The sequence below is a fragment of the Typopeltis vanoorti genome, chromosome 8, assembly GCF_054136105.1.
Source record: "Typopeltis vanoorti isolate ZY-2024b chromosome 8, IOZ_Tvanoo_1.0, whole genome shotgun sequence".
Taxonomy (NCBI): domain Eukaryota; kingdom Metazoa; phylum Arthropoda; class Arachnida; order Uropygi; family Thelyphonidae; genus Typopeltis; species Typopeltis vanoorti.
In genome coordinates this window covers 100,131,379-100,156,086 of record NC_143556.1, presented here as the reverse complement: position 1 = coordinate 100,156,086, position 24,708 = coordinate 100,131,379, and the positions used below count along the sequence as shown (strand labels likewise).

The 24,708-nt window shown below is 36.4% G+C and overlaps 1 protein-coding gene across 1 annotated transcript in view; it reads left to right on the top strand.

Annotated features, from left to right (window-relative positions):
• Positions 1-24,708, top strand: part of LOC150104226 (NADH-cytochrome b5 reductase-like) — a 145,756-nt gene that overhangs the window by 98,836 nt on the left and 22,212 nt on the right. The window contains exon 5 of the mRNA XM_090396851.1: positions 21,614-21,718. Coding sequence (XP_090252977.1) covers positions 21,614-21,718 — 105 coding nt within the window. The remainder of the gene's footprint in view (positions 1-21,613; positions 21,719-24,708) is intronic.

Genomic DNA, 24,708 nt, shown 5'->3' with positions numbered 1-24,708 from the left:
ATTTTTACTTGTCAGTGTTCTTCAGCATTCTGGGCTATTTTGCCAACTCTTGCAATATGTCCTCTGAATTTCAGTTTTCTATCTACCATCATCCCGAGATCCCTAGCCTTATTAACTTCCTGCTAGTACCATCAATGTGATACAAAGTTTGTAATCTTTTCATCCTGAAGTGCATTACTTTACATTTTACAACATTGCATTGACAACCATTGTTCTTTTCCCACACTGCCAATTTATTTAAATCAACTTAAAGCATCTAATATCATAATACTTTTCCCTGAAGGTGATGTAGATATCCTGTAAGATATCTACATCACCTTTATCAGCTGTTGCCCTCCCAGTTTTGCATCATTGGCAAACAAGTGAATATCCCCCTTCAAATCTTCTGTTATATAATTAATGTACAAATTAAAGAGTAGTGGTCCTAGTACAGAGTCCTGGGGAACTCCACTAATCACCCTCCTTCGCCTTGATTCCACTCCACCATACACCACCCTCTGATGTCTATCAGCTACCTGCCCTATCCATGCCACCAGCTTCATATCCAGTCTCATTTGCTCCAACTTATGTAATAGTTTTCCATGTGGTATTCTATTAAATGCCTTTGCAAAGTCTAGCAGTATTATGGTGTAGCCATTTCCTTTATCCAGTTCTGCTCTCATCTTATTATGAAATGGGAATAAATTGCTGAGGTAGGACCTACCTTTTACAAAGGAATGCTGCATCCTGTAGAGTATCGTATTCCTATCCACCCATTCCTGAATTTTACTTTTAACCACCACTCCAGAGATACTAAATGGTCTGTAATTTGCTACTTATGTCTTGGAGCCCTTTTATGTAATTGAACTATCTTACTTTCTTTCCACTCCCTTGGACCCTTGCCTGAGGCTTAGATTAAATGACTTCATCATAGGCACTGCCAGTTCACTTGCACATTCTCATAGCACATAAGCAGACATGCTGTTCAGGCCTACTACTGCATTCACATTGATATTTTTCAATATACTGAGTATCTCTAGTCCATCTACTACAATGCTCACATCAGTTTCTGTCACCTCATTCTCTGCCACCTATTGACTTCTGTCCCATACCAGACAGCCTCAAATGAACCATTTCTATCAGATCTACAGTCGTTCCTAACTTCTATTTTTGTTGGTTGAAGTTCTTCAGCTATCATTAATAATATCGCTACTCCTTACATTGTCTTCTTACATTTCACAACACTGATATTGCAACCAATATCTTCAAGAAGAGAATAGTGTACATATGGACTGGCCAGTCAGGGGTCTCCTAACCTTAATCCTATTGAATGGGATGCTCTAGGTAAGCATGTTGCTGCTCTCAATCCTTTCCCCAAAACTTTAAGGAACTTAGGAGTGTTTTGCAGGAGCAGTGGTTGTTATTGTCAACTGAGTTCCTGGACACTGTTCTGAACAGTATGATACATCATTGTGTATTGTATTGCTATGAGGAGTACTTTGACAATCTCATTTTGATCTCTTGTTTTTGACCATTTTCTTCAGGTACCCTATTACTGAATTAAACTGTTCATTTACAGTATTTGGGGTTTTCGCATCTCATATCATAATGCATTTCCCTGAATTGCATAAAAATTCATCATAAAGTTTATTATTATTATTATTCCAGGCAACTCCAATGAGTTAACAGACTCATCGAGGGAGGCCCTAACATCATGTCAAGAACAACTATTCGACATTCACACAGTATCTATCATACCTCGCCTTGAACTCATTCACAGTCATAGCACCCACAACAGACTCTGGCAGCTTATTCCACTCATTCACCACTCTCCAAGTAAAAAACCTAGCTCTAACACCCCTGCTAACCAATTCTTGCCCAGCTTCCATGTATGGCCCCTAGTCCTCCCATCACCAGTCCTATTCTCAAAAATATCTTCTGGATTAATCTTATAGAAACCCTTCAGTAATTTGAATGTCTCAATCATATCACCCCTTTTCTGCCTATCGACCGATTTTTGCAACCCACAAATCTTCAACCTGTTCTCATATGGTTCATTCCACAGACCTGCTATCATCTTGGTCTCTGGTCTCTGGATCCTCTCCACCTCCTCCCCATCAAGAAGAAACCCTGGTGCCCATAACTGGGCACAGTAGTTCAGATGGGGTCTTATCAAGGCTCTATACAGAGGAACAATAACTTGTTTGTCTCTGCTTGTTAAAGTATTTTTCAGAAGCCAAGTGATTTGATGAGCTGATTTAGCCACTTTTGCAATGTGCCCTCTAAACTTCAATTCCCTATCCACCAACATTCCCAAATCCCTGGCCTCATCAATCTCCTGGAGTACGGTTCCACCAATGTGATATACTGCTGCTAATCTTTTCACCCCAAAATGCATAACCTTACACTCTGCCACATTAAATTGACATCCATTTTCCCTAGCCCAGTCCTCCAAACTATCCAAATCATCCTGCAAAATTTTGATATCCTGTGCACTCGCAATTACTCTACCCAACTTTGCATCATCAGCAAACAAGTGAACACTTCCTCTCAGATCCTTTCCTATATCATTAATGAACAAATTGAAAAGTAGTGGTCCAAGAACAGAACCCTGCGGCACACCACTAGTCACAAGCCGTCTTTTGGACTCAACTCCTGAATAAACCACTCTCTGATATCTCTCCATCAACCACCCTCCTATCCATCTTACCAACCCTATATCCATCCCCATCTGCTCCAGTTTACTGATTAGAGTTCCATTTGGTATCCTGTCAAAGGCCTTCGCAAGGTCCAGTAGAATCACTGTAAACCCATTACCCCTATCTAGTTCAGCCGTCACTGTGTTATAAAACGTGAGCAAGTTACTGAGGCATGATCTACCCTTCACAAAACCATGTTGTCCCCCATACAATATCCCATTTTCATCTATCCAATCCTATATTCTTTTCTTGACTAATTTCTCCAAGACCTTGACAACGATTCCTGATATGTTAATCAGTCGGTAATTTATAACAGTTCCTGAGTTATTGTGATTTTTCTCTTTGTTCCTTAATTTATGGAAACCAGTGTAGAAAAGCAATGACTTTCTGATCTCTGCTTGTGCATATGTTCTTCAATAATGAAATAATCCTGTAAGGTACCATAGTCGCTTTTGCAAGATTTCCTCTGAACTTTAGCTTCCTATCCACCATTATCCTTAAATCCCTATCCTTATCAAGTCCAGTTCCCTCCATATTTTCCATATTAAGCTTGTCCTATTATCCTTTGCCTTATACTGTCATTCTGTATAAATTATTCAGCAGAATATATGCCATTATATATATATATTTTTTTTTAAGATTATTTGAAATGTATAAATTCTGAATTATACATGCCAAAATATATACTGCTTTTCATGCATTATTATTTTATTATTATTATTATTTTGTGACATCTCCAAGGAGTTCAAAGACTCAAACCCTTGCTCACAGGGATAGGATTAGTGATGTCACAGAAGTGCCTGGAATATCAACTGGACATTAGTGATGTCATGGGATGTCTCAGCTGGTGGTCACATGAGAAGTTTGAGATTGAATATAGTCAGATAACACTTCGGAAGTATCAGCTGGTGGTCACATGTTGGTTTGGGTTTAAAAACTTGCTATGCCCGCAATATACAAGGGGACAACAGTTAGTAGTCACGTGTTGGTTGGAGATTATGAGCTAATCACATCCATTTGTCTGTAGTATCAACATCTCCTGGAAGTAGTTAATTACTATTAACTACTTCCAGGGGATTTAATGGAATTTTATTACCTATACTATTAATTTTCCAGAGAAAATTAATGATATAGGTAATTTTCAGATGCCACTTCTGGTATAAGGTTGGAATTCTAGCCAGTGGAGCAATGCATTGTGGGTGATGAGCCTAGGAGAAAGGAAAGGACTAGAATGTTAGCCTTGAAGGCTAACTGTTGCTGATATCATCATGGGGAATAGCTGTTTGATGGTGTCACCTATTGTTTGAATGGTAAATTATGGGTAAGGATTGATGGCAGCACCAGTTTTTCTCAAATTATTAGATTTAAGTGTGTTATTACATAACCCCTAACTGTTTCCAAACATAGTAATTTTAATATAGTCCCTAGAGATGGCACCACAAGTTTTTTTTTTTTTGTTTGTTTTTTAGATACATGTTTTCTTGTAAATAAGTGGAAGCAAAAATTTTTCTGAAATAATTACAGGGTGTAAAGGATTTTGTTCTCCTAACTTTTCTTTTCCTGAAATAATTTCACATCAAATTGGCACAGCAGTTTTGTAATTTTTAATGATATACAGTATGTCTATGTGTCTGTATTGTAGAGAGATAAGCTTGATTGACTATTGTTCTGTCCAGTTTGTATAATCAGCAAACAACTAAATATTTTACTTCCATTCATATTCTGTATCATTAATGAACAAATTAAATAGCAGAAATCCAGGTGCAGAGTCCTATGGCATACTCCTAGTTATCTGCCTTCTCATGGATGCTGCTACTCCATATATTACACTGTTGGTATCTATCCATCAGCCCTCCTTTATCAACCCCCAATATCGACCTCCATTTGCTCTACTTTGCTATAAATAAATTTAATGGTGGTTGTTCACAACACAGAAGTAAAAACATTATTAATTCCAATATTTTGACTAATAGTAATTGAGACATTGTCAAGGAAAATATTACATAGATGACAAAGTGATTTGAATTAGAACATAGAACATCAAGCATGCATTCACTTATTTTGATTAATGCCTTCTGGACACTCAAAGGTGGCTGGATTTTTGCTGATTTAAATGCTGAATTACAGTCTCCCAGATTTTTTTTTTTTTTTTTTTTTATAGTGATACTTATTAAGAGTATCTGTAAAGCATAAGTAGATTCCCAGAATAATTTGCCATTTTTGAATCAAATCACAATGTTTTTTAAGTAATAGTTCTCCATTTAATTGCATGTAGGGTATCAATATGCTTCTTCTGACTCTCTCCCAAGCTCTTCAAGGAAGACTAAGGGTTTGTCAGATAAGTGTCGATGTGCTGACAGTAAAAAGAAAACACGATTGAAATCTGGTGCCAAAGTACAAGAAAAAAGACTCATGCCGGCTCGGACGTCTCCCGGTCCAACAAGGTACACGTCCCCAATCAAGTAATCAGGGGTGGATTGAAAAATCAGTTACTGAAAACAAGACAAAAAAACAAACTCAGGCCTGTAAAGGATGGAATATCAATTGGCACATGGAATGTCCATACACTCTGCGCAACTGGAAAATTTGCTTCAAGAAGAAATGAAGAAATACAGATGTGATATATTGGATATTTCAGATATGAGATGGACATTGTCAGGAGAATCAAATAGTGGAAGAGTTCTCTGGTCAGGAAATGAAAGTAAGCATGAAGCAGGTGTAGGTTTCCTGCTAAGTAACAAGGGCTGTCAGGCAATGATAGGATACAAACCAGTTAGTGAAAGAATAATGGTTGCAAGATTCAGTGCCCAACCATTTAATATCACAACCATTCAAATATATGTGCCCACTGCAGAGAGTGCAGATGAAAACATTGAGAGATTTTGCAGGGATCTATAATTAGTAATTGATGAGGTGCTGAAGCAGGATATACTCATCATTGGAGGAGACTGGAATGCAAAGATTGGCAAAAATAACACAGGATGGGAAAAGGTTATGGGAAAATTTGGATATAGAGAAAGAAATTAATATGAAGAGACGCTTCTGGAATTTGCCACGGATAACAATCTGATGATTTTCCATATCAAATTCCAACAAAAAGATTGTTGTAAATGGACGTAGCACTCCTTCGATGGCAAACACAGGAATATGATTGACCTAATATTAATAGACCAGAAACGGAGAACCTCAGTTCAACAGTGCAGATCATTCCAAGGAGCTGATATTGATTTGGACCACAGCTTAGTGATTGCGAATATAAGACTAAAGCTGAAACAGAAGTACAAAGGAAAGTTCCAGAAAGCTAGAGACATCTCAAAACTAAATGAAGACAGGCTAAGAACAGCATATCAGAACATATTGGAAACTAAGCTTGAGATCCCCAAGTGAAAAACAAATTATAAATACAAGAGCAGAACGACTGACTACAGTGCAATAGAGGAAGTAATTCCTGAAAGAGAAAAGATCAACAAGAAATGGATAACTCAGGAAACCCTAAAATTGGTACAAGAGAACTGAAACTTAAAAGAGATAATTCAGAGGCAGCAGATGAGTTATACTGTCAAAAATGCAATGAAGTATGGAAAGCAGAAAGATCTGGCAAAGACATTGAACAGTACTAAGGAGAACACAAAACTAGAAAGGTCTACAAACTTATAAAAATGTCAATAGGAAGTGGCAAACAAGATCAGTAGCAGTCAAAGATGAAAATGGTAACGTATTGATGGACAAGACAGAAATCATACACAGATGGACAAGATATTGCAGTGAACTATATAAAAATCAACTAAATGATACTGCAACAGAAGTAATCAAAGAATTAAAAGCAATCTCTCCACCAGCAGAGATCTTTGAAAATGACATCTTGGAAGAGGAGGTGAATAAGGCTATAAAACATCTCAAGAACAACAAGAGTCCTGGAAATGACAACATAATAGGCGAGATGCTAAAATATGGGGGAGAATCATTGCAAAAGAAATACATAAGCTATGTAATGACATATGGAGATCAGGGTATGCCCCCGAAGAGTGCAAAAAATCGGTCTTGGTTGTTCTTCATAAGAAAGGCAGTGCTTTAGAATGCTTTAGAAGGCTAGCTTCACCATAGTTATTGTATTTAATGTGTCATTTATGTTCCTTTTGTCTGATAGGAATGGTGCGTCCTGTTTCCCCTATATATGGTATATTACAGTCCTATCTAGGTGGAGCACCCAGGGTGCTCCACCTAGATGGGACTTTAGTGTCACCCACGTGGTTGGGCTTAGTATTGTGTGTTATTTGTTTTTATGTTACATTAGTTTTTTTTGTAATCCCTGAAGATGTCTCATTTACTGAGACGAAATATATAGGAAGTATTAAATTCTGTTTTAATCCTTTCTGAGTGCTGTATACAATCCATTAAGCCTCCAATATGATGTCCTCACGGCACTTAAGCCTCTACACACGGAATGTGAACCGTATGCATTTGTATTGTTTGTTTATGTGGCTAAGTGTCTAGTGTCTGGCAGCCATGGGACCAGATCATGAAAACATCGTCAACATATCTGAGCCAGACTTTTGGTTTTAAAGGAGAGGAATCTAGAGCATGTTGCTCAAAATGTTCCATATAAAAGTTAGCAATAGAAGGGGTGATAATGGCGAGCTCGTGGCTGTGCTTTCTTTTTGTAGTTAGAAAGCATTTTGCCAAACAGAATAACCAGAACGTAATACATGCGCAAAGAGCACTGTGATATCTGGAGGGAATTTGTTCTGTAAAAGAAGGATTGTGTCATTGATTGGGACATTTGTAAAGAACACGGAGACATCAAAACTGACTAATAAATCATATTTTGCTAATGTAATGTCTTTGATTATGTTTATGAAGTGTTTTATGTTTCTGATATAGGAGGGAGAAATGACCTACCAACGCCTTGAGTGTTGCCACTAATTTCTTGGCTAGGTGATAATTCGGGTTATTTATACCTTCAATTAGCAGCCATAGTGGTGTGTTTTGTTTGTGTATCTTTGGTAGACGGAAAATTCTCGGGGAAAGAACGTAGTGGGGAATTAGTTATTTGACTGTATCTTCAAGCCATGTAGTAATAGATTTAAGTAGTTTCTCCATTTTCTTTTTTATTCTATTAGTTGGGTCATAGTTAACACATTGGTATGTACTATTGTTCGAGACTAGCAGATTCATTTTATCTAAATAGGTGGTTCGGTTTAGAATAACGGTGGCACTTCCTTTATCAGCTCTAGTTATTACGATGTTCGGATTTAATTTTAACGATTTCTCCGGCGTTAATTTGTGTTTTGTTAAGTTACTTGTTATTGTTTTTTTATGATTTATATTTAAAATGTTGGTGGTTTCTAAACGTATTTTGTCTGCTATGTTATTTGGGATGAATCTTAAGCCTCTTTCAATATTACAAATAAAATTCAGTTTGTTCATTGATCTGGGTGCTACGGCAAAATTTAGACCTTTGCTGAGCAGCAAGAGTTCATCTTTGTTTAAGGCATGGTTGGATAGGTTGACTACGTTACTGTTACCTACCTGCCTGCCTGCCTGCCAGCCAATCGCCGACAGGTAACAGTGGCCACGTTACTGTTACCTGCCGGCAATTGGTGGCTCCTGTTGCTTCTTGCTTCTGGTTGGTTATTAACATTCACTGTGGAGATATGTCCGTTGATTTTGTTGATCTTTTAGTCTATGAAATTTGGATATGAGATTTTCTTTCTTAGTTTGAAGGATATGGTTCGCTGTGTTGTCCATAATCTTTTCGAGGATAATCCAAATATCTGCATTCAAGTAAATTTAAAGTTCAGATTTTTCATTTTGTACCTGGTTTTGAGTAAATTTTTTTCTCATAGCCTGGATCTGGTCTCTGAGTAACGCTTTCTCCATTCGGTGGTATATTCGTTGTGCCTTTGTTGAGGTAAATTTTCTCTTTAGTTTGATGCAATTCAGAATGATATTGCTGTCCCTACACCGTTTTAAAAAAGCCAGTTGATCGATCAAACCAGAAACCAGTGATCAAATCATTGTTTCTTTAGCTTACTGTGTGTAATGTAACTCAGCTTGTCCTTGTATATTTGTATATACTCCAGATGATGATCTTAATATGCAGATCAAAACATTGGGAAATTAAAAGAGCTATTTATAACATGGTTGTCAAGTCCATAATTTCTAATATGAATGCTGATCACTGTGCAACACCAAAAGAAAGGATTTTTATCTTCAGTTTTCACATCCCCGTTATCATTTCTAATTCTTTTTACAGTACTTTTTCCCCCCTGTTTCTGAGCTTTTTCAATAGCTTCCAGAATATTTTACTGCCTTCCTGATATTTATTTTCTATGTTCTTATCAAAGTCTTCCCATGACTTTTGTTTAGCTAAGCTTACACATTGCTTTGCTTTTCTACATTTTTCTTTGTATTCCCAGAGAGCATAAGCTGACTTTTTTGTCAGGTACTTACCCTTATTATTAGCTTTGATCTTTTCTCCAAATTTTCCCAAAACATTCTTATATGTCTGGTAATCATTTCCTACTCTGCTGTTCAGATCTCCAACAAGGACCAACCTTTCCTTTTTCATTTTGTCGGCTGCCTTTTCTAATGCCTTGAAAAATTTTCTACTTCTCCTTCTGTGGTAAGCAAATAAGTCTCATTGTTCAGTTCCTATTCTGATATTAGCCCACATTATTCTACTTGATATTGCCTGCCATTCAAGAAGATTATCCTCATATTTAGTATTTAATATTATAGCTACTCCTTCTTTACCCTAATTGGAATTGTCTGTTATATAACATCTTGTATTTGTTGTTTAGAAAGATCCCACTTGTTTTTGTCTTCTTTGTTTTGGTAACAGTTATTATGTTAATCTGTTACTTATCCAATTCTGCTGCTAGCTCCATTTCTTTTGTATTGATCCCTCTCACATTGGGTGCCAATCTTGATCTCTGCTGATCAGCAGAGATTGGGATTTGTTCCAGAAGCTGACCTTTTGCCCTGGTTCTGTGACAAAAACAATGGGGCCATGCAACACTCCAGCTGGAATGAAATTCCATCATGTTATACCATCATTTTGAGTTATGGTTTAAGCCAATAACAATACAATTTAGTCAGCTAAATTCCAAATTGCCAGCCTATCCTTGTTCATTCAGTATCCAGGTAGATACCCAACAGGGTGCACTACGAGAAAGTAAGGCTAGACATCAAGTCAGAAGTCTTGACCCTTATGCACCCCTGCTCTCAGTTCCATAAGTTAAAATTGGTTTGAACACTGTCTTGTATACAGCTAGTTTAGTTGTTTGACTAATTTCTCTCTTATTCATTATGAATTTAGCTTTGCTAATTCTAGTGTATATTTCTATATTTAATTTTCCATCTTCACTAAAAATGGGGCCTAAATAGCTTCTTTTATAAGTTCTTCTGTTTCAGAATACAGTAAATGATTTCAATGTGTCTGCCTGTTTTCATTGTCTTTTTATTGCTGATTTTCATACCAAATTTATCTCAGCAGTTATTAAATTTAGTCAGAGAATCTTGTAGACTTGTACTGGATTTATTTAGAAGTATAACATCATCTGCATAAAGTAAAGAGCTGAGATTAATATCTTCAATTTTGATATCAGGTTTTATACTGTATTCCTTCATAGTGTAATCTATATAAATGATGAATAACAACATAGATAATTTACACATAGTTGCCATTCTCATGGAATTTAAACATAGTTGCCTTTGCAGAAATTGAAAATTCTGCAACAATAGTAGTTCTAAGTTTCTGTTCATTTTTATTTATAGTCTGGATTATTGCTTCAGTTAAATCTAAACTTGTTTGCAATGTAGAATACTTTTCCCCCTTTTTAAACCAAAATCAAATATTTGATTCTAGAGAAATAAAGTTTCTTTTGAGCAGTGCTCCTTTTTTCTTTCATTGGGCATAATTTAGGACTGGAATTTAATCTTCATATATTGTTCTTAAGAGGAATGTTTAGTAATACATACCTGGAAAAATTTATAAACTGCATATAAAAAACAAAATAACCCTACAAAAACCTTAAAACCATGAACTGCATTCTTCAAAGTCACAATGTTTAATAGTCTTTACAGCACAGAACCTAGCATAGGAATTTCTTAATAAAATGAAATACATTGATTTCCTTTTTTTTTTTTTTTTCCATAATATTATTTTAGTCAATAGCTAGGATTCATATAACAGAATGGAAGCGTAGAAATATTCAGCAGTTAGAATTGAAGAAAATATGAGAAAATGGTTTGATGTAAAATTAAATGTGAGACAAGGGTGCATACTATCTCCACTCTTATTTGTATATAGATCTTATTGTGGAATCTGATATTAGAATTGGAGATATCAAACCTTACTATTTTCTGCAATTAAATTGAATAACAGCTGTAACAAATTTGGTATGAAAATCAGCAATAAGAAGACCAAAACTATGAAAATAGGCACAAAAACATAGAAAACTTCAACTGCATTCTCAACTGAGAACCAGTAGAACATGTAAAATATTTCAGCTATTTATAAGACACAGTTTTTAGTAAAGATTGCAAATTAAATCTGGAAAGAGACAACATAAGCCAAACTGATACGATGGGGAGCAACTTGAATACATTTATGTGGAATAAGAGACAAATAAGTCAAAGCACTAAACTATCAGTATACAAGACAGTGTTTATTATTATTATTACATGACATCTCCAGGGAGTCCAATGACTCATTGAGGGAGGTCACCTACTCTACAACTCTGTCTCCATCACTCAATCCACCAACTACAACAAACCACAACTACTTTCATCATCTGCACCAACACCATCTACTGCCAGCCATCACCACTAGTATTTTCAAAGACAATCACAAACATCCATGCTCACGGTGGGATTCCAACCCACAGCCTTTTGGCTGGAGAGCGGATACGCTAACCACTCGGCCAACCAGGCCGGCCTGGTTGGCCAGGTGGGTTAGAAAAGGAACTTAACATTGTTAGCATCTCTCATATCAAACACCTGGTTAGCAGAACAGGTGTTTGATATCAAGAAGGAAGGAAAATGACCCAGAGGAAGACCAAGATCTAGGTGGATTGATTAAGTTAGGAATGTGTTAGAAGTCTGAAACATTAGATACAACAATATTGGAGTACTGACAAGTAATAGACTAATTTAGAGGAAAATTGTTGAGGAGATTAGTAATAAAGCGAACTTAGTCATTTACTTCTGTCATAGTAGATTGTACACCTCTTGATGAAACATATCAGGAAATTGATGATGATAAAAAATTACATTCCACATATTAGTAGGATTTATCCTATACAAAAGCTCAAAAGTAATGTGTTACTTGAGGTTTGCTGTAATTTCCTAACTATGTTGTAAGGATTGCCACAATTATCTATGTTAGAGCAAAATTTATCTGCTGAAATCAGAATACAAGATCAGTGGGAAGACAAAATACTCTCCTATCCCATCTTATTCTCTCTAAATAAAAAGATTCTCTATCCTCTCTAAAATAAAATAAAAGAGAGAGAGAGAGAGAATGTGAGGGGCACCTAATTGTGCCCTTCTCTGTAATTACATCATCCTGTGTCAACCAAATCTCAGTAATGCCTATGATTTTTGGTGATGTTGCACTAACCAATGCCAAAAATTCCTCACTTTCATTCCTAATGCTTCCATTATTAGGATACATAAACAGCTGTATCCATTAGGTCTTACATCTATCTTTTTTTTAAATGACTGACTTCTCCCATTCATATTTGTTAACTGAGAGACTGCATTCAACATATTTTGGTCATTCTCACACTAACTCGCTACAAGAGTACCTGTACACATGTTCGCCTCTTCAGTAGTTCTCATTTTCTTGACGCCACACTTCTCATCTCTCATTGAAAAGGACATCCAGACACCTAATTCCAAATCCATTCAAGTGCACGTAATCAGTAATATGCAAGTCCTTCTATCCATGTAACTCAATTCACACACTTACACTTACAAACTGCACACTGTTATTTCGTATAATTTATGCAGTGACTTATTTGCATTAGCACTCTCCATCCCAAGTCATCTCTATCAGACTGTGAGAGCAGACTCAGTCTTTACTCTCTCTTTTTCCAATAACTCTTTCATCTCTCTTTCTCTCATATCATACTTTTTACCATTCAAAACAGTGAAACTCTTTTCACTTTACCTGTTTGCATTCTAACATTGCCTCACTAACATTCTCTGTCTTTGCACCTGGGAAGCATAATTTCATCATGCATTTGTTAAACACTCCTTGTATCATAGACTTGCCATACAAAACTCCCTCCTTATTTTCCTTGTTGTGCTTTGTCATGCATTCCTTTTTTCTCTTCTCTTCTCTTCATTCATACCTCTTATATAATAAATTTAGTTTAATCCTTTATCCAAGTGTGAGCAAACAAAGTTTGTGCCTGAAAATATCTTCAGGACTGGGGTAAGGTAGTACAGGATGACCTTGGCATTGCTTCTGTCTGGTATCTCCACTTCTGGGCCTGGCTCCCACTGAAGAGATCTCAATAAAGGTCGAAACTAGTCTGGGTAGTGGCCCTTCCCTTAATGCATAACATTATACATATCCGCAAGGAGATGTGTTTCGCATTATGGGAGATACCGAGATAGGAGTGATGTTGGCTTGGTCCACCTTTGCTACGAGTTTCCCAGTGTTGTACTACCTTACCCCAGTCCTGAAGATATTTTCAGGTGCAAACTTTGTTTTTCTCACACTTGGATGAAGGATTAAACTAAATTTATTAGTCTAACCAAGTGAAAAATAAACTTTCAGTATCTCTTATATCTTTCACCTGTCAGACATTTCTGGAATAATTTGAGTACATTTAAGTGCTCTCTCTCTCTCTCATTACTAGCTCACTGTTCTCTCTCTCTCCATCTTTCATTGTTTTTTTTTTTTGCATCATCACAAAACATTGTTGCTTGTTTCCAACACCGTACATTGAATTCACCATACAAGGTTACACCACACCAACACTCACATTTTCTGCCTTTTGTCTTCACCTCTCTGTTGTCATGCTTCTCACTCTCCCCACACTTCTGGCAGTAATTTTCAGCATGTTTCCTACATACTCACCCACTCATCTCACCTTCTACAAATCTTGACCATGGTAGTGAAATACATCTCTTATCCACTGCACTGAATGAAATCTCTCATGTTAAATTCCTTTGCGGTGTTCTCCTACTTCAGCAAGAAGGATTGTCCTGGATGACCTGGCCAAGATCATTCAACTAGAGGACTTGTCTGAAAGGTTCTGCAATATTACAGTCTTCTTTCCTATGGTCTGAGGACAAGACCAAGGCTTATAGTAGTGCTAGTATGGTGTCCATGGTAACTATGGCAGTCCATGTGCAGTTCTTCCAAATTCTTCCACCTTTTGAGAAATTGTCGTCATCTGTTTAGTAGTAAGCCTGCTAGTCTCAATCCATCCTTTGGCTGGTCTTCCTGGTAGTCTTCTTTCTCTAGGGATGTATCAAAGTACCTGATGAGGTATTCTGATCGTGTCTACTCTGTATGCATGCTGTAACCATTTGTGTGTATATTGCTAGCTAGTACACACATACAAGGTGTATGATACACACAAGGAATGTATAATTTCTGACCTGAAAGCAATTGAAAACTCTTGAGAAGAGTTTTGCCAAAACATCAGTAATATCCCCCCCCCCCTTTCATGAAAAAAGGACTTAAAATTGCTTTTCTTATATGTCTACCAACTGCCATAGGACCAGATGACATCCCTCATGAGATTATTAAACAGCTATTACCATCTTCCATAAATAAGGTACCATGCTGTTTTAATAGAATTTTCTGTGAACACAAATTCCTGAATTCCTGGCAAAGGGCAATTATTATTGCTTTTCCAAAGCTAGGTAAGGATCCAAAAATTCCATCCAATTTTAATTCAGTAGCGTTGACTAGTCATCTATGTGAGATCCTGATAAAAATGGTTGAGTGTTATTTTTTATGGTTTCTAGAAAGTAATAATGTTTTTTTTCCCCAAGATAGAGCGTGGCTTCCAAAAATGTCATTCAATTTGATCGTCTTTGGTTGGAAAGACCTGGATGTGAATCTCATCTATAATATGAGGAACCTTCATTAGGTGTTTTCAATCAATAGCTGGTCTCATATGGTGGAGGGTTTTTCATCCCTCAAGACAGGCAAACTGGCCAGGAGAACACATGCAATTTACAGACAAAAATACATGCCACTATTGGCTTCATGAGATGGTACCACATCTCCCTGTTAGAAGCCTCACAGCTGCTGTATCATCATACACTAATTAATGAATCTCATTAGATTGAAAACATCCATTACAGGTGCTTTCTTTAAAGACAAACACCTGGTATTACCTTTCTTTGACATGGAAAAAGTGCACATCACAGCTTGGAGATCCAACAAATTGATTTTTACAACTTTGGTCTTGGAAGAAATTTCTGTTTTTTTTATCTAAAGCTTTGTCTGACTGAATATTCTTTGTATGAATCATCTTCTCCTGATATCTTTTCCAAGAGGAGGGATTCTCATGGGGATCACCATTAAGTGCCATGCTATTTGCACTCAAAATAAACTCAATAAATGGGTTTGTGTTTGTTTTCACCACACTATTTGTGTGCTTTTTTGCTATAAACTTGGTCTTCATCAGGACCCAGAGCTATGACCAAGACACTGATAATCCTTGTTTTCACAAAGTTTTCCCATAAAATAACTAACATTGCTGTCACTTTTTATGATAGGTGATTGAGAGCAGCACAAATCTTCTGCTTCCCGGGATGCAGGCCAATGTTCTTTGCTCCATTTTTGCCGAGCATTTATCTTATCAAGACTCAATTATGGGTCTCTAGTGTATGCATCTGTCTAAGATGTTACAAGTTTTTTTTTCCCACTTGGTTAGACTATAATAAATTTAGTTTAATCCATTCCAAGTGTAAGCAAACAAAGTTTGTGCCTGAAGTATCTTCAGGACTGAGGCAACTCATAATAAAGGGGCACCAAGCTCTCATCACTATTTGTCTTAGTATTTCCCATAATGCAAAGCACATATCCTTGCAGACATGTATAATGCTATGCATTAAGGGAATGGCCACTAACCATACCGGTTTCGACCTTTATTGAGGTCTCTTCAGTGGGAGCCAGGCCCAGCCGTGGTGATACTAAGGTGGAAGCAATGGTGAGGTAATATTTACCTATATGAGTTGCCAAAAGGTGTCTCGCCTTATTATTAAATTACTCTGGATTTAGAGAAAGATGTTGGAAGTTTTTTTTTCCCACTTGGTTAGACTATAATAAATTTAGTTTAATCCTTTATCCAAGTGTAAGCAAACAAAGTTTGCATAAAAAGAGAAAATCAAAATACTCTGATTTACACTGTTTGTCTGATATAAGAGGCAGAAGAGAGTAAAGAGCAGCAAGTATATTATATATGTGTGTGTGTGTGTGTATATATACGTACGTGGGGGGGGGGAATATATTTTCTTAGATAGCACAGAAAAAAACTGCGTGGTGGAATATGGGCATATGGTTTTTTCCCCCTGGAAATTTGGGTTTTTCATCCCACATACAGACAAATCGGCCCTTTAGAACATACTCAATTTACAGACAAAAATACTAGCTGTGGTGGTGGGCAGTAGATGGCATTGATTGGTAGTAGAGGTTCGGTGTAGTAGTGGAGACAGAGTGTTGTATAGTAGGTGTCCTCCTGCGATGAGTCTTCGGACTCCTTGGAGGTGTCACGAATAATAATAATATTAAGGTAGAATGGTGTCTAGAGCTCCCTACAATGGAAAATGCATAAACCAAAGGGATATATGGTAGTCGGACATGTCTATTATTTTGTTCAACATGGACATAAAATGCTTATTCACATCAGATGATCTGCCACTGATTTTATTTTGGTGCATACTGTAATGACAGCTGCACCGAAATAAGAGTGGTGGTTCATATGTTTTGACATAACGATTAGGAATATGTGATCACTGGAATGCTCCAGATGCAATTATAATGCTTGATAGTGAACCATCAAGGTACTACTCTTAGACAGATGTTAATAAATTTAGTTTAATCCTTTATCCAAGTGTAAGTAAACAAAGCTTGCGCCTGAAGTATCTTCAGGACTGAGGCAACTCGTAGTAAAGGTGGACCAAGCTCTCATCACTACTTGTCTTAGTATCTCCCATAATGCAAAGCACATATCCTTGTAGGCATGTAGGGAGCTCTGGACCATTCTACCTTAATATGCCCATATTCCACCATGCAGTTTTTTCTGTGCTATCTAAGAAAATATATCCCCCTCTCCCCCCACACACATACAATATACATGCTGCTCTTTACTCTCTTCTGCCTCTTATATCAGACAAACAGTGTAAATCAGAGTATTTTGATTTTCTCTTTTTATGCAGACAATTCAAAATCAGTTTCTGGTAGGATGTGCTGCTGTTGTCTTATCAGGTAGCATTATGTCTAATCAGATGCCACATGACTGGTGTGGCACATCACTGAGCATCTGCCATCATATTCAATGAATAGATGGATCCCACTGAAATGTAGCAATTATACTGCTGAGCTGCTGCATGACATAGAGCTTGCACATTACATTATATGAAGATAAAGTACTTCCAAATGTGTTTTATACACACTAACTTATTTACAATAAACCTCTTACAGGCTTTGAGATGTCTCTTATACCATTCACACTAGTTCCAACTTCTCTTACTTCAGATATGGATGCTTCATTTGAACATTCATCTTTGGATCACAAGCCATGGGGAGATAAAGGGAAATAAGACTGCAGAAACTGCATCTAAATCAGCTCACTCTCTCTCTCTCTATATATATACATTCCAGCATCCCGTGGTATAGAGAAAACAGCAAGCTCAGAGTAAGCCATCTGAAATTACTGAAATTAATCTTTGGTACTTCAACCTGTGCAGGGTTTGTAGAAAGGAAGTTGTTCTTGCATGGGCTTTGCATAAGATATACTCATCTTGCACACTCCTTCCTTTTGAGGGATGATTACTATGGCAAGACCTTCCCTCCACAAAACTATGTTGCCTCTTATAAAGTATCACATTCCTATCCTTCCAGTCCCGAATTCTGTCTTTTGCTAGTTTCTCTAATATCTTAACTGCCACTCCTGAGGTACTGATTGGCCTGTAATTTGCAACTTCTATCTGAGAGTCTCCTTTATGCAGTGGGACTAATTTGCTTTCTTTCCACTCCTGTGGCACTTCCCAGTACTGAGGCTTAAATTAAACAGCCTGGTCAGAGGAGCTGATAATTTTCTTGTCCCTTCTTGTAATACATGGTCTGATATGCCATCTAATACCATGCCATGTTCACATTGAGGTTCTGTGATATTCTAATCACCACCAGTTCTTCAACATCTGTTCTCCCATTGATCAAAGTCACATCTAGCATTGCAGTTGCCACCTAGGCACCACACCCTTGCAAAATGATCACTCAGAAACTCAACTCTATTTTGCTCCCTTCCATAGCACTTTTTATAGTCATCCTTCCATAACCATCCTCCTTTTACTTGCCACGCACCAAAATAACTCTTTAAGAATTCTTTTGCTTCCCAGCTAGCTTTCTCTCATAATTAACTTTAGCCTTCCTTACCATACGTCACACCCTTCTCAACTACCGTACTGTTTGTACAAGGCACAGGTGAGAAGAGTGGGCATGATGATTGCCTTTTTATTTATACCCACACTAATACTTTGTCTGTCTGCAACTCCTGCTTAAGGATACTATGAACATCTCTCCACTCCAAATTCTTATACCATGGTGCTGCTGAAAGTCAACTCCTAAGCTTGTCATAATATAATAAACTGCTTTGTACACATGTATCCCCCTATTTTTTTTACAGATAATATCTAAGTGACAAATACAAAATGTTATATTCAGGAAATCACAATCAGGGAAAAGAGGGAATAGCTATAATATTCAAAACTAAATATAAGCATTATCTTCTTGAATGGTAGGCAATATCAAGTAAAGTGATATGGGCAAATATAAGAATGGGGAACCGGAGACTGACTTATTTGTGCTTATGGTCCCATAGAAGGTTCTACCAAGGAAGAAGTGCAGAAATTTTTTGAGGTATTAGAGAAGGCAGTTGGCTCAATGAAAAAGGAAAAGTTGGTCCTTGTTGGAGGACCAACTTTTCCTTTTTCATAAACAGCAGATTATGAAATAATTACCAAACATAAAGAAATGTTTTGGAGAAAAGTGCAAAGCTAATATTAATGGTAAATGCTTGCTGGATTTCTGTTCAGGACATGGATCAGTTATTACTAACACCATGTTCCAACATAAAAATGCGCACAGATTCACATGGAGGGAAGATGCAAGAAATAAGAAAAGTCTCATTGACTATGTTATAGTTGATAGTGATCTTTTCCCACTGGTTCATTACACAAAGCATATACAAAGAAGTTAAAATAGGAAGTGATCACTGTTTAGTTTTGAGCAGGATAAAATTGAATTTCATATTGAAAAGAAGAGTGTGTACGAAAGTTTTAAAATGAATCAAGGTTGAGCAGCTTTCAGAGGTGAACTGTAGAACTGGGGGATTGCCTAATTTTTAGAGAGGGCTGTCTCTGAGGAGAACCAATCAGTTCGAAACAGCTGTCAGGCCAGTGAAACCTTATCAAAATGGACTAATAGGAGGTGAATGTATGGATGCTTGGACAAAGAGATTATGTCTCCTATAAGGTCCAGCTAGGGCAACTTGTAAATGCCAGCGAGTGTATTCCCATAAGCTCTCTGGTCAAATTTCGTATGAAACTTTTATAGTTTCTGTATTTGGCTTTGAAATAATGCTAGATTTAATATCCACTTGATTTATATACGAATATAGAGGTATTCTAGATGTCTGGAGTAATTATTTTGAAATACTGCTAAATGAAACAAGCAGTGTCAGCATGATGGCAGATAACTCCCAACACAAATACAGTCAAGAATGCATATTTATACTTGAAGTAGAAAAAGTCATTGAAAACCTGAAATGTGGAAAGTCAACTGTGGAGTAGATGAAATCTGGCCAGAAATGCTGAAATATAAAAGTGTAAAAGTTTTGCAGTGGACATGGCATAATCCAGAAGACCTGGTTAGAGGGTCTAATTCCAGATGATTGGAGTAGAGCTCTCATAGTAAACATTTATAAAAAGGGAAATAAAACTGAATGTCAGAATTACAGAGGTATTTCTCTATTGAATCCTGGTAAGATTTATGCAGGTATACTTGAGAAACAGCTAAGAAAAATTGTGGAAGGGAAGTTTGGTGAAGAAGAAGCTCGATTCAGGCCAAATAAAGGTTGTCAGGATCAGACAAATAGTTGAAAAACTCTGGGAATATACTAAGGATTTGTATTTAAGTATGGTTGATATGGAAAAGGCATATGACAAGGTATCAAGAGGAAATTCTTCTAAAACTACAGTTATATGGTGTAAATGGGATTATATTAAGTAATATAAAGCAATATATTAAGTAATATTAAGTAATATAAGTAATATATGGTGTAAATGGGATTATATTAAGTAATATAAAGCTTCTATTTAAGCTGTAAATCAGCATTTAGAATTGAAGGAAGTACAAGAAGATGGTTAGGTAAAATCAGGTGTTCAGCGAGGGTGCATATTATCTCCACTGTTATTTATTATCTATATGGATCACATTATGAAGGAATGTGGTATTAAATCTGATATCAAAATTGGTGATGTTAATCGTAGCTCTTTACTTTATGCAGATGATGTTATACTTCTGAATAAATCCAGTTTGAAGTCTGCAAGATTCCCCTGACTAAATCGAATAATTATTGTAATAAATTTGAATGAAAATCAGAAATAAAAAGACAAAGACAATGAAAATAGGCAGAAACATCTTCTATACATACAAGTAAAACATTTCATCTATTTAGGCACAATTTTTAGTGAAGATGGTAAATTAGACATGGAAATAGATAACAGAATTAGTAAATCTGGTAGTTAGGAAGTCAGCTGAATAAACTTGTATTGAATAAGAAAGAGATTGGTGAAAACATTAAATTAGCCATATACAAGACAGTGTTCAAACCAATTTTAACTTATGATTCTGAGAGCTGGGTTTGAAATAAAACACTTGATCAAAGACCTCTGATATGAGAGTTCTGATAAAGATTAATGGAATGAACAGATGGCATCAGTGGCAGTAGTACGTTAAAAATGAGGATATTGCCATTGTTAGCAATCAGGAATGTTTAATAGAGCTAATCTTAGGTGGTATGGTTGCTTAAATAGAATGGAAGAGGAGAGGTTAGCAAAACAAGTGTTCTGTGCCAGGTTAGCAGGGAAAAGACCCAGAGGAAGACCAAGATGTAGATGGATTAATACAGCAAAAAATGCCTTAAAAGACAGAAATATAAGCTCTGATAATATTGGAATCTTGACAGACAACGGATTAATTTGGTGGAAAATTTTCGATCAGAAGTTAGTAACGGTGTAACTTTTTCATATGGTATTATCATAATGCTCCTGTACTTCCTCTGAGGGTACATATCAGGAATTTGATGATGTTAAGTTACAAACATATATAAACGTGAAATTTTATCATTCATATAATATTAGTGGCTGAAACACAATGATCTGATGAAAATATATATGCCTATCAATTCACATTTAATAGGATTTGAAAACATCTTATCCCAGAATGCCTGGCCAAAGTTCCATAGCATCTGAACTTTGGTAAAAAGATGCATGAAATAGCAAAATGTCACTGTAAACAAACTGTATTTTTTTTTAGTTTCAACAAGTTCAGTTTAATGACAAGTGACTATTGGTTCCCATCCTTTAGATTTTTTTTTTTTTTTTTAATTTGGAGAAAGCTTCAGATTTTTTAAATAAATAAAGATATTTGTACATGTATTTTTTTCTTTTTTTAGCTTTATGACCAAGGAAAAATGTCTCATTGTATACGCAATTGGACAGTAGGTCAACAGTCAGAATGGAGAGGACCATTTGGGAATTTTAATTATATCCCAAATACTGTATGTATATCTGTATTTCTAATATAAATTGGATTATGAATGATGTTAATTGACAAAAATGCCACCATTATAAATACTAGCTCTGTCAACTATTTCTAGTTGCATTTATATTCACTAAGATTATTCTCCCACGGTCCGGCTTCCTTTAATTATTGTTATGTTACACCTCCAGGGAGTCCAAAGACTCATCGAGGGAGGGCACCTACTCTACAATGAACCTCAACTACACCAATACCATCTACCGCCCACCACCACTAGTATTTTCACAGATAGTCACAAACATCCATGCCTATGGCGGGATCCCAACCCACAGCCTTTTTGGCTGGAGAGCAGATAAAATTTTATAAAATCCAAAATTTCTTTTGGATTGTCCTGTGCCTGTTTGGCTACTTTCTTTTAATTATTTGATTTTCCCTTCCTGACTATCATTTGTTTGGCCTGCTCTTTACACTGATGCTGAGCCTATCATCTTTACTCTTCTCATGATGATGTCAGATCCACATCATTCTCTTTTGTTGCTATTATCAACACCTTGAACATTTGCAGTGATGACCATTGTATGGAATACAGTAAAATTCCATGCAACGAAATTTTACTGTATTCCATGCAGTTCCTGCTTTAAAGTGATGTTCATCCATTTAATTCCCATGTGATTTCTTTTCAGAGCTGGATTTATGCATATGCTACAGCTTAGGGTTCCATATTACAAGAGCTCTCTGCTTCATAGAAAAAAATAATAAAAAATAACTTATAAATATTGAACATCTATATACATATGAGTGAAATGTTGTTATTATAAACTATTTTTAGTTATTTCTTCTTTTACTTATCATAAAAACAATTTATTGTAATATGCTTTTGGTTGTTTTGATTGGAATCAAATTACAAGCAAATGCGTGAATGGTAAACGCCAAATTAGATATCATTTAATTATAGGGATAGTCAGATGTAACTGGGTAGCTAAGCTTTTGTTTAGTGCAAATTTCAGCTACTAGATTTCAGCATCAATGAAAAATTAAACCAGGGTGCTAATTTGACTTATCTACCAAGTTTTGTTCCACCTACCTCTAATGGTCATTGCTAATTGAAATGAGCTGCAGTTTATTTTAATTTGCTTTAGTTTTTGGTACTTTGTTTCTTCCCACTTTTTTTTTTTTTTTTTAAAGTGCAAGTGAAGTATGGTTAACCCTTGAACAACACGGGTTTGAACTGCATGGATCCATTTATAAATACTGATTTATTTTTTTCAATAAATATATTGGAAAATTTTGGGAGTTTTGCGACAGTTTGAAAAAACTCAAAAAAATTAAGAAAAAGTTAGGTATGTCATGAAAGCATAAAATATACGTGTGTAGATACTAGTCTATTTTATCATTTACTACCATAAAATATACACAAATCTACAAAAAGTTAAAATTTATCAAAACCTATGCACACATATAGACCAAGTTCAGTTTAATGAGAAGTGACTATTGGTTCCCATACTTGAGGTTTTTTTTTTTTTTTAATTTGGAGAAAGCTTCAGATTTTTAAATGTATAAAGATATTTGTACATATTTAAGTTAAGGGATATTATATCCCATATTGTTTCTTAACCGAATAAGAAACTCAAAGAGTTTCATGCCGAATATAGAAACTATATAAAGTTCGGCGATTCCAAGCGTAAGCAAATACCTGGATAGTGCAGCAACTGACCCTTGAAGGTAGTGCAAGCTGAGGCAACTCATGTAAAAGGTGGAGCAAGCTCCGATCACTATTATTGATATTTACCCATAATGTGAACTTAACTCCTAGGAGCAACATTATGAGAGAAGGTCACTACCCAGACCGGTTTCGACCATTTTTGAGGTCTCATCAGTGAGTAGGTAGAATGGGAGTTCATGTCTTTCATCATTGGCCTTTGGAGTATAAAGATTGCTGAGGGTCAGCAGGTAGTAATAGGCGAAGTTAAAGAAAGGTAGAGTAGGATAGTAGGAGGTAAAAAAGAGGCCTCAGTCAACCTGTTTAGCTGTATAACCCAGAGGTTGTGGCTAAAAGGTCTGTAAAACATAATCTCCTTACACCTGTTCTAAAAAAAAAAACTTAAAATTTACACTTCACTTTACCCGAAAAACATAACTTTAGATTACATTAATCCAGGTGTCTGGAGATGTCATCTCGTAACCCCTAAAAAGAGAAAAATGTTTGTTAAAATTTGGAACTTAGATTATTCTTAAAGCATGCCTTACAACTGAAAAAAAAAATAACTGCGATGGCGAGATCCTCATTGAGGTGGACTTTATCAACCAGAGAACCGAGAGTTGGGGGAAGAACCTGGCCCGAGCGATGCAGCCTACAAGGAGCTGCACCTCCTCGATGTAAGCCTTTGCAGCTCGGGTTCTCAGGTCTACCCCCTCCTTTGTGGACTAATAATCATAAACCTGTTGGGGCAAGCGAAATTTTTTTTTTTTTTTTTTAAACCCCCTCCTGCATGAACTAACTCAACTTTCCTAGCTGTCGTAACCTTTGGAAGTATTTACGTTCAAACCACTCAGTGTCTTCTTTGATCTCTGACTCTGTTAACTTTCTCAAAGTTCTGCAGAAGTACTTACTTTCGGCCGCTGTCAGGCCCAGATGACCCGTTACCTGGTTGGGCACGGCCGTGGCTATGTCCTCGATATAGATATCCTTCCATTGCATACTTATAATTCCTTTCCGAAGGAGGAACGTTGGCCCATCTTCTCTGCACATTGTTACGAATACACTGTCTGCAGATTCGATGGGTCCACTCCATTTCTTTATTATTGCAGTCCCATTTTTAAACATATTTTCACCCATAACTAGTTTGATTTCTTCTACAGAAAATTCTTCAGCCTCTTCCTGTATTGTTGTTTTGGTCTCCATTTCATCAGCTTCTGATTCTTCTGATGAGGTTGTGTTACCTGGTTTTGATTTTTTAATGTTCTCTTCTTCGGGGCTTCGTGACCGCTTTTGTGTACCTTCTTCTTTAG